This window comes from Aplysia californica, unplaced genomic scaffold (genome assembly GCF_000002075.1).
Source record: "Aplysia californica isolate F4 #8 unplaced genomic scaffold, AplCal3.0 scaffold00046, whole genome shotgun sequence".
Classification (NCBI taxonomy): domain Eukaryota; kingdom Metazoa; phylum Mollusca; class Gastropoda; order Aplysiida; family Aplysiidae; genus Aplysia; species Aplysia californica.
In genome coordinates this window covers 2,127,659-2,138,707 of record NW_004797316.1, presented here as the reverse complement: position 1 = coordinate 2,138,707, position 11,049 = coordinate 2,127,659, and the positions used below count along the sequence as shown (strand labels likewise).

At 37.2% G+C, this 11,049-nt stretch overlaps 1 protein-coding gene across 1 annotated transcript in view; it reads left to right on the top strand.

Annotated features, from left to right (window-relative positions):
- LOC101856495 (vitamin K-dependent gamma-carboxylase) overlaps positions 1–10,724 on the top strand; it is a gene marked incomplete at its 5' end in the record, with an annotated part of 27,663 nt that extends 16,939 nt beyond the window's left edge. The window contains 8 exon segments of the mRNA XM_013079278.2: positions 624–767; positions 1,274–1,405; positions 3,157–3,308; positions 4,148–4,329; positions 6,048–6,178; positions 6,715–6,856; positions 8,913–9,066; positions 10,575–10,724. Coding sequence (XP_012934732.1) covers positions 624–767; positions 1,274–1,405; positions 3,157–3,308; positions 4,148–4,329; positions 6,048–6,178; positions 6,715–6,856; positions 8,913–9,066; positions 10,575–10,701 — 1,164 coding nt within the window.
- Between the last annotated feature and the right edge of the window lie 325 nt (positions 10,725–11,049).

Sequence of the window (11,049 nt, the reverse complement as noted above, 5' to 3'; positions counted from 1 at the left end):
CTCTCTCTCTCTCTCTTTCGCCACTCTCTCTCTTTCTCCACTCTCTCTCTTTCTCCACTCTCTCTCTCTCTGTCTCTCTCTTTCTTTCGCTCTCTCTCTATCTCTCTCTCTCTCTCTCTCTCTCTCTCTCTCTTTCTCTATCTATCTCTCTCTCCCTCTCTCCACTCCCTCCCCCCTCACTCTCTCTCTTAAACCGTCCTCCCTCCCTAGAACACTGACAGTTTATAAGCTTTCTGTGTATCCACATTTTCTGATTTCATCATGTTAAATGTAATTTTCTTCTCATTATACATTATGATTATAACATTCATGCATTGTGTATCATAGGTCTATTATGTAATATTTTAGTGTATTTTTATATTTTATTGTAAAGGAGAAAGGGGGAGAAGAAAGTATAAAATTGTAATATATGTTCAATTTAGTTCTTACATCTTTTCAAGCAATATTATTGAACAGACTTCAACTTGAGATTTCAACTGTCATCTTTCTCTTGGTTTTACATTGTTCATAATTATTGGTCAGCGAGAATCATCAACTATAATAATAGTTTGAGAAAAAGATTTGAAACAGCCGAGATTGTAACTATTATTCTTACATTGTTCCTTCTTGAATGTCTTCTCCAGTCCCCCACTTCCAAGACGCAGTATGTCTCATCTAGTGAAGCTCTGCCTACAGAACCAAAGCTGAAACAAAAGATTGCAACTTTGTTCACTCTCCTGTTCATAGCCTGGCAGTGTTTTCTTCCCTATTCACATGGTATCACAAAGGTATGATGTCCTCAGTGAAATTTATAAATGACATTATGGTTGTGATTGTAACTCTGACAGCAAATAAAATTGTGTTTGTGAAAGAACTTAACGTATTTGTATGTCCAGGTTATTTAAGTTTCACCACTCCTTAAAAATGCTGGCAACTTATTTTTTAGCAGTATTGATCATTCATATACACTGTATTTATTTCTGAAAAACTGTGAAATAATCCAGCACTGGTCTTGACAACTTACTTAAATTGTGATATTTACTCCTCTATAATATGTTGAAACCAACTCAGCAATAATAGTTTAACAGAGAATTCTTTTGCAACCAAACAATTATTGAATTGCAGTCAATAGAAATAGTATAAAGACAACATACATGTTCATGCTGCTCAATTAGTTTAGTCTTCGCTATGGATAATCTGGTCGTGAGCAAAACCTCACATGTCTTGATTGGAACATGGTGACCTGTTTGTATTCTTCATAAACAAAATACCTGCTCTCTACATCCTCTGCCAGGGCTACAACAACTGGACCAATGGCTTGTACGGCTACTCCTGGGACATGATGGTGCACAGCTGGTACATCCAGCACGTACGGATCACGTATTATGACAAGGATACTGGACAGTCTGGATATCTTGACCCTTTGGTCAGTCTGGCACAATTTGCTCATATTTTCTTTCCCCTGTATGTTTCAATGGATTATTACCTGCACTCTCAGGCAGTATATAGGGATAGGAACAATTTGTGTCACGACACGGTGGAATCAATTGTCAATTTTTGTGCATATGAAGTTATTGGTGTCATCTTATCTCTTGTTCATTTGTCTTCCTTTCAATTAAAACAGTAGGCCTACCTATCTATCTTGAATAGAAGTCAAGATATTTTCGAATGATGAAGGTAGGGGTGGCCTGTTTCAGAGGTAAAACTAGCAAGATAATGGCTCCTAAAATGTGGTGACTTCCAAAGCTTCAGAGTCCGTGGAAACTACAAATTTACATTTTTTGTGTTTTACCAGTTTTTCAGTAAATTTCACACAGAAATTAATTTTAAAATGGACGGGAAATGTGTTGAGCCAAAAACAACAAAAATTCTATAAAATTTGGCCAAGGGGCAGAAAAATGACGGTTTCTTTGATTTATATTGTTGTTACTTGGAACATAAAACAACGTTTAACACTACTAGCCTTCTGTCTGCCTGCGCCTACAACAGGAGTTAGCCCAACCTGTTTCTCTCTGTGTTGTGATCCTTTCCTTAGCTTTGGGGCCCCGATGCATTGGAATCTCACAAGTTACACACAAATAAACCGAGGCTCTAACTAGCCTTTTCTCCACTCTCGGCAGGCCTCCTCTGCCTTGCTACAGCTCTCCCCTCTAAAAGTCTCATCAGTAGTAACCCAGACTGCTTTTGTAAACTTGCAAACAATACAACTGAACTGAGGCTCACACTTTACTCACTCTCTCACTTTCAGCCAAACAATACAATAGGCTAGGCCTAACCCCCCTGCCACAACCAAAAACAACCAAATAGACCACATATATATTTGACGAGCGCCTGATTTCACCACGATGCCTCACATTTTATTTAATTATCAAGAGATTGTCATAACGATCAATTAACTGATATTGAATTACAAAAAAAATGATGGAAATATGGACAGTAACAACCGCAAACCATAAAAGTCTGAAATCGATCAAGTTTTGTTTTTGTTTGAAATGATCATTTGACAACCCTCTGCATCATATCTCAGTTTAGTGCAAGTTTGCGAAGCAACACGTCTAGCACAAAACGTATATATTTTCATTTTTCTTGGCTTGTTTAACGATCACTCAATGTTTTCCTTTAATTCTAAAGTAGTTATATCAGTCTTACATGGTTTATTACTGTTACCATATATCGCACCATCGTTATGAACATAGCCATAATTTGCATATATAGAATATGTGTACTATTAATATCAAATTGATTAATTACTGTCTGGGAGTTGTTTGGACTGGTGAATGCATGTTTAATGTCGAACTTGCTCTAACATTCACCTGTCCAAGACAACCACCTATACAAACCACCACTTCTCGCTCCACCCTTGCGTTTTTTCTATATATATTATAATGAAACTGTTTAAAAAAGTTTCAATTGTAGATATTATTTTATCTTGTTTCTACATTTTTGTTGTTATTTTAATGTCCTTTTTGACTAATTATTTGATAAGCCCATTCTGCATTTTTGTTCTTAGCAATAATTATACACCTTAACTCATCATGAACTCTTAACCAACTACAGTTCTTTTTCTTATGATGACAATTTTAAGATATTGGATTTCAGTAGTTCGTTTAGTATTACTTCACAAACATTTTCCCTAGCTGTCCATTATTTTATTTAAATTTAATCTCTGTCCCTCAGGTGTGGGGAGGAAATCGCCGGTGGTCCTCCCATGCTGACATGATCAAGCAGTATTCTTTGTGCATCGCAGAAAACCTAAAGAGCTACAATATCAACAATGTAGAGATCTATTTTGATATCTGGAGGTCGCTCAATCACCGTTTTCAGCAGAGGTCAGTGTACAAGTTTTGCCTGAGGATAGGCTGTTATCTTTCATTTCATTTATCAGATCTTTTCAGATATACTAAGCCCAAAATTTTGAAAATGGTGTTATTGCAGTTTCTTAATCTGTGATATTGATTTCATGTGCTTGAGAAATATGTTGTCAAAACTCATAGTCTGAATATATGAAGAATAAAAAGGGAGAGCAAGAAAAGGTACAGGTACCACTTTTAACAGAATGAAACAGTTTTTTCATCCTTCTCTCCTAAAAAGACTTTGCTTTCTAGACTTACTTCTGTTGAATAGAATAATGTATTGACACTAATGCATGCTTTTGTTCTTAATATCAGATATGCACACTCTTGTACTTTAATCACCAAAGAATTGCTCCTTTTTCCCCTCTGGGGTCTAATCATTTTCTATAGCTTTATTTCTTTCATTTGTATTTAGTAAAAATGTCAAAAGTACAGTACAATAATATATGTTCCCCCAGACTTTTTACAAACTTCACCTGTGAGCAACAAACAAAATTAACTCACTTTTTGTCAGGAAAGTGCTTTCATAGAACCTGTAACTGAACAAAGTTTTCAAGTATGGTTTGTGGAAGAACAGTTAATTTTAAATTTGATGACTTTTGAGGAATCTAAGGAATCTAAACTCCTGTTCAGGTTGCTATTCAATCAGGCAGCTTTCAAGTCAGAGTCATATTTCTAATTTGTCCTCATACCTAAGTCACTTGATTAAAAGTGCATTACTAGTTTCCACAAGATTATAAAGGTCTGGTATCGCACACAACAGACCATGGGGTGTAACCTGTATGAAACTGACTACAAAGTTCTTCTATCCAAAGGACGGTACACCCTCATGTGGACATTGTTACGGCGGAGTGGAGTCCCTTCCGTGAGGCACCCTGGGTGATGCCCCTTATGGTCGGGTTGTCAGACTGGCGAGGGAAGCTGGAGGAGATACAAGCCCGGCTGGACAACGGGACTGATTCACACGTGGAGGTCGTTTTTGTTGCTGACTTCCCAGGTGAGGAATTTATTTAGTCAATATCAAACAGTGTGCTGTGAGGGAGGAGGTTGAAGTATGAGGCATGGAAGAGGGGAAAGGGAGGGAGGAGATATGAGGGAAAACGAACGACAAGATTCTGTTAAATTTTCAATTTATCCCTGCAAACGTTTATAGAGCAGATGCTGTGTATTTGGTGTGCAGAGACTGATCAAAAGCAAACAGCAAAGTGGACTATCTTTGTGAATTTGTAGAAATGCTGACAAGAATTTGCAAGAGAAAAGGAAGACTGGGTTTCTCTTTGAAAGTATTATTGTAAATGCAGTCATATAAAGTTTAGAAATTTCTAGTCTATAAATCTATCTTGCCCTTTTTAAGTCCCAGTGGAGCATAGGAAATCAACAACATTTATTTCTCCATCGAAGCCTGTCCTGTGCATCTTTTTCTAGTTGTTTCCATGATGTCCCTGCCTTTTCCATTTCCGCATGTCCTGCTTCGCCTCCATGTCATGTTTGGTCTTCCTGTCCTACATTTTCCTTGCGGATTCCGCGTCAAAGCTTGTCTGATGATGCTTGTCGAGGGTCTCCTCTGGGTGTGCCCAATCCATTTCCATTTCTTCACCTGTGTCTATAAGTACTCATCCGTAAAATGTATTTTTTTTAAACGTCTTTGGTCAAGGTTGAAAATGAAAATGTAAACAAAGCACCCACTCCCTTGTTGTCCAAGAGTAGCTCATTTTGCCCACAGACCTAGAATGATAGGGCTCTGACTCCACGACACGCACACTCATATATGACCGTATGCAGTTGCGAGCGCCTTAAAACATTTACGTGTACCAAAAAAAAAATGTTTAGAACTTAATGAAACATAGTTTTCAGGAAATGGGATTAAAACATTTTTTTTCCAGCTTAATATTGTTTGTAAAACCTTATTAAGTTTTTTTAAGCACCAGGCTGAAAAAAATACAGGAATACAGGTAAGACTGTCTTGAGCAGTTGACACAACATGCAGTGTGTAATTCAGTTCTTTCTAAAAGATGAGTTGTTTTAGTCAAAGTTTTATGGCACTTGCAACACAATTAGTTTTGAAAATCAAAGATGTTACAAGAGCGTAACAAGAGCAAAGAAAAGAAGGATGATAGATGTTTGATAGGAAAGAAGGAGTTACGTTGGATTCATGTCATTTTAAGTGTGCGTTATGTAGATCAGCACCTACAGGTCTTCTCAGTCAGTGACGCTACTTGCCTGGATCTACACTCTCAGTATCAGCAACAATGTAGAGCCACGGCATCCACAGTATTCATGTTGTGTTTTATAACTTTACCCATATGATAAAGGAAGGTGTTCATTATTTTTCCAATGTCCAGTACAAACAATATCAAAGCCACACTTTTACTTTTGAAATTAAACACAAGACATTTTTTATGAAATTACAAAACCATTAAAGAGAAGCTGGAGCTATCACTATACATGGCATCGTATTTAAGGAAGAAAACCTATTTAGCATTGGATTGATGAGAACAATGATTTTCCTCTGTTTCCTCGTCATGCTATTCTGTGAATTCTAAGAAGTTTCACTTATTGATAACTGTCTTTTCTTATGGGAATAAACAACTGTTTTTCTTGTTTTCTTTCTTTTTTAGTTTTTCATTTTCATCTTAGAACTTCGTGTTTGCTGTACATTTGATTGCTTAGGTGTCTTCTACAATGTCTGAGCTCCGATATTTGCATTTTGTGCAGGTTTATACCTAGAGAACTACGTCCAGCCAGACTTTGGAAACACGAGTCTCTCTGTGTTAGACGGCCGGGTTATTGTTGAGCTGTTGGATGAGGGACGGAACATCAGCCTTGGACCTGGTGATATTGTACAGGTATCTGTGTGCATGTGTTTTTGTTTGTTTGTACGTGAGTACGTGTGTGTACCTGTGTGTTCATATTTCTCAGTTGAGTGTGCCTGGCTGTGCTATGTGGGGAAGCTGTTCTGGAAATACTAGCTAAAGGGTATAACATTAGCGTAAAATTTATCTCATCCAGATGTGTGTTGTATGAATGTATGTATGTGCATGCGTGCATGTACTCATGTTTTGTTCATCTGTATGTTGTCCGAGCATTGTTTGATAGCCAAAATAAGAGTCTGTTTCAGTCATAGTCATACTTATTAGTATTACTTAATTTTGAATCATGTACTTCTAGGGCCTTTCAAAAACATAAACTTTTTGAACCAGTGTCTGTCATATTATAATGTGAGACATATTATATACATCAGATAAATGTATCAAGTCAGAATTGATCAAACATGTCGCTTTTGCTTAATAAGGATTGCCATTGTACTTAATTTATCCAGCTTCTACATTATTGCCTATTTAAAATGACTCTTTCCTCATCTCTGTCCCGTACATTTTTGCAGATTCCACCAGACACATTCCACAATGTACACACCGTGTCAGAGACACCCTCATGTTACATGTACATGTTTGTCAATACCACTGAGGTCAACTTCATGCGCAAATTCTCACAGTTTGAAGACGACCTCAACAGCTCATCCTCTGGTAAGTTACATCTTTTTCTAAAAAATTTACTGCAACTGTTTGATGCCTCATCTTGTGTTGGTTATTCCTCTACTTATGTATCCACATTTCTCCCCATCTTTGCAACTCTTTCATAACCATAAAGTGGCAAAAGCACCAAAAAAATCAAATCAAGTACCAAACATTTACAGGAAATTAACTGCAAGTAATCTTGTTTTGATCTGTTTTGCAAAACCTACTTTCTGAACTCAGGATTTGTACGATTTGTGTGGTAATTGAGGTAAATCTGTAGATGTACATATGTATAATCGTCAATGCTATCAAATCTATAGTTTTGTTTTGTTTTCTGTTCCATTCATTATGTCAAATTTCTCAGTATTAAGCTCTACATTATATCACTATAGTAAAAGAAACAATTGATTTGAAGGAAGAATTTTGTTGTTTTTTAATGTGATGTCATATCAGTGGTAACTATGTAAGTCTGATAATACTTCTTTCAAGGAAACATTAAGCAAGTGTCAAACATGCCATAGAAAGCAGAAATTGATTTTGGTCTGACATTGCATTTTTGTCATTTCACCCTGTAAACTTATTGCACTTTATCAAGACATGATGCAACAGAGATTCCAGGCAACCTTTTCAAAGAAAAAAAAACTTGACCTAATTTTGGAGCCAAGGCATGGTGTGCAACTGTTACTGGCAATATATTGGCAATCTTCAGCCATCTCTCGAACCTCACAAGACACACTCATGTTACCATGCATGAAAACTAGAGAGAGCAACAAACAGAATTTATTTTCTGAGACTCATCTTCAATGAAAATTTATAGAGAATCAATTATCCATCACTCTTGCTTTGTTTCATTGAAACAAGCCTCAATAAGCCATTAAGGTTTCTGAAAATGATTTTAATAGAACTGATGAACTTCAATATGAAGAGAAAAAGTAAACCTGTATAACCACTGCGTATCGTTTTTTTTTTTCTTCTTTATCTTTGAAAGAAAATTACATAAAGCTCGAACACAAAAACAGACTAGTCAAACTAATTACGCCGCACTAGAGGTCCAAAGTCTATGTGGTTTGAGGTGCACTTCAGACAAAATAATAATGATAATAATGAAAACAGAAAAAGGCAAGGTCGGTTACTACCCCCCCCCCCCTTCCACAGAAGCATTGCTATTTTTAGCGCGCTGCTATCAACGCGCGTGTCTAGTTCCTATGCCTAGCTAGACTTGTGTGGAGCTGGCAAGAGGAGGGGTTGTACATCACACGATCGGCCGCCCCACCCTTCTTTGCAAAGGACTGCATGCTTGGTGGGAGAGGTGGGGTAGGGTTGCATTGTTTCGTCATCGCGTTGTTGATTACTGATGCGATTTGCTCATCTTGTCAAATTTTTTATGTTTTGAAAAGGCACCTTTTGATTGGTGCAGACTAAAGACTGCTCACACTGACCCGTGCAGTTAAACTGTCTTGGTACCAGTAGGCTCATTTGCGATCGAACTCGAAAGTGTTGCTCATTGTTTTTCTCATTCACTATCAATCAATTTCACATTCTCTCAAATTTCAAATTCAAGTCAATAGGCATAGATCTAACCTACATGAATATACAACAATGCCCGAAAAAAGAAAAATCTCTGTTCTGACCCAATCGTTGTTGCTTCCCTTGATTCTCTGACACAGCCAATGTCATAACACTGTTCACGTATCCCTCGAACTACGGATCCCTTGAACTACTGAGACCCATCCTGACGAATTCAAGCAATCCGTGTTATACTGTATTATAGTCAGCTTATTTTTCTCTTCATACAGGGTACAGAAATTCATTTATGAAAGTAATAATTTAAATTCTCTAAATACCACATGTATTTAACCATAGTGTCTGTAAGGTGTTAATCTTATCTTATCTTATCTTATCTTATCTTCTCAGTGACATGAAAGAGGGCATCATAAATATTTTGCTTTGAGAAAAAGCTGTGTTTGAATTTATATATTCCGAATTAATTCATTTTTTATACCATTTTTTTTTTCTTACCTCAAAATATAAAGTAAACCTTTCAAATGCCTTTTATTGTCCACAGTGAATGAGACTCTCAAGAAATATGATGACGATCCTTACCTGGTTCACTATCAAAATATTCTGGCTGCCAAGCAGGCAAAGGAGTTAAAGGAGTATAACTTTTGGCTCCAGTTCAAGTCGTTTTTATTAGCTAAATACAAGATTTTAAGAAGAAGGTGAGTAGGGAATAAATTCAGGAATTGCTTAGTGCAGTAGGCCTTGCATGATTTAATTGCTAGATATCAAATTGGAAATTTTAAACTCTCTTACATTTTGGATCAGGTGCATGGCCTATCAATCAGAGTCATGAATGAATCATGTTAAATTCTAGTAACCTTTTCCACCAATCCCTCCTTTCCCTTTTGACAGAAAAGTATTTCAGCATAGTTTTTTCATTTTTGGTGCCAATTATTTTATTCCCTAAACTGAAAGCCTGATTAGTTACCCAACTTGTGGGAAAAAATCAAAACTGAAAATGTGAATAGTTTTTAAATAAATTCGAATTCAAATTTAGGAAGAAAGCTGACAAAAAGCTGCTTTGTCTCGAAACTGCTGGGAATTTAAAAAATGCTTTTTGGCAGCTTAACCCTATCCGTAGCCCCAGGGTCATTTTGTACCCCTGATGTTGTATTCTTCACATTTTAGAATACTTCTAGTACGAAGACCTCTTTGAAACATTCAGTATTTCTCAAAAAATCATTTTAACAGACTGCTATGCAAAGTGTACGGATTGGATTAAAGAGTAAATATTCTCTGTGGAAAGTAGTGGCACAGACTTCCCCACGTCATATGGATACAATAGTAAAACTCGACGTACGGATAGGGTTAAGGCAGAACTCATCAAATTTCTCCAACAAATGGTGGCCTGAGTCAGTCTCTCTCTCTCTCTCTCTCTCTCTCTCTCTCTCTCTCTCTTTCTCTCTCTCTCTCTCTCTCACACACACACAAACACACGCACACACACAAACATACACACACTCACTCACACACACACACACACACACACACACACACATTCACTCACACATATATTATATATTATTGTACATTTGCACACACTCATATATATTATTGTACATTTGCGCTCATTCATAGTATTATTATTTTTATTATTCATACACACTCTCTCAAACGTATGTGTGTTATAAACATGTACATGACATGTACATCTGTGCCTTCATACTAGTACGCCTACTCTGACTCACTGCCAGTGCAGATGTTGGAGTTCTGAAAATATTTACAGACCCTAGATCTAAACGCAAACGTTAGATCCACATAAGTTATAAATATAACAGGCTACTGTTTGTCTTGACTCTAAACTGTCATCGGAGGGTGGCCTTTCTTTCACTATTTTAAGACAATAAATACTATCTTTGGCGGGGTGATCCCATTAAATTCCTTTGTCTTTGATCTGATATACATGTGTAACATGGTTGAATGACTTCAGTGCTACAGTTACTGTCTTGAACAAGTTTTTTGATAGGCCTCTCTATCATGTGGGTGGCCACAGCTTAGGATTTATGCTCACAACTAGAAAATTTGAAAAATGTAAACATGTTCAAGAAGTTTTTATTTACCCCCATTTACAGATCTGTATTTTGCTCTGCTGCTTTTTTACTTGTTGTCACAATGTTTCCACTGATTCAAGTTCATCTTCTACACCCCCCCCCCCCCAACCTTCCAGCATTCGCATCTCAACAGGTGCTGTGTACTGCCTTGCCACCAACAACTCTTTCAATGACTACTTGAATTCCATTTACCAACTGGAGCTGAGACCAGACGACGGTGCCACAACCTCTGAGATACATTGAGATACTTTATTTTCCCATCAAAACATCAGATTATTCATCAATAATATACTTCATCCATCAAAACATCAATTTATTCATCGATAACATGTCTTAATCTGTCAGTACTGGGGTGCTTTACCTACCGTCAACCGGGGCTACTTAGGCTACTCGGGGTAATTTAGGCCACTTACAAAGAACGGTCCATACTAAGGAACAAAGAAACATGCAGCCTTTGAGTTCAGCAGGCCAAATACGAGCCAGATTTATGCCAGACTTGCTTGCATCAGCAGACACTTTCGTCTCAAGGTTTGGGTCGTAGTGGGCTAGAACTGGAGTCTCAGTCAGTGCTCCTTTGATTTTCTGAAATGC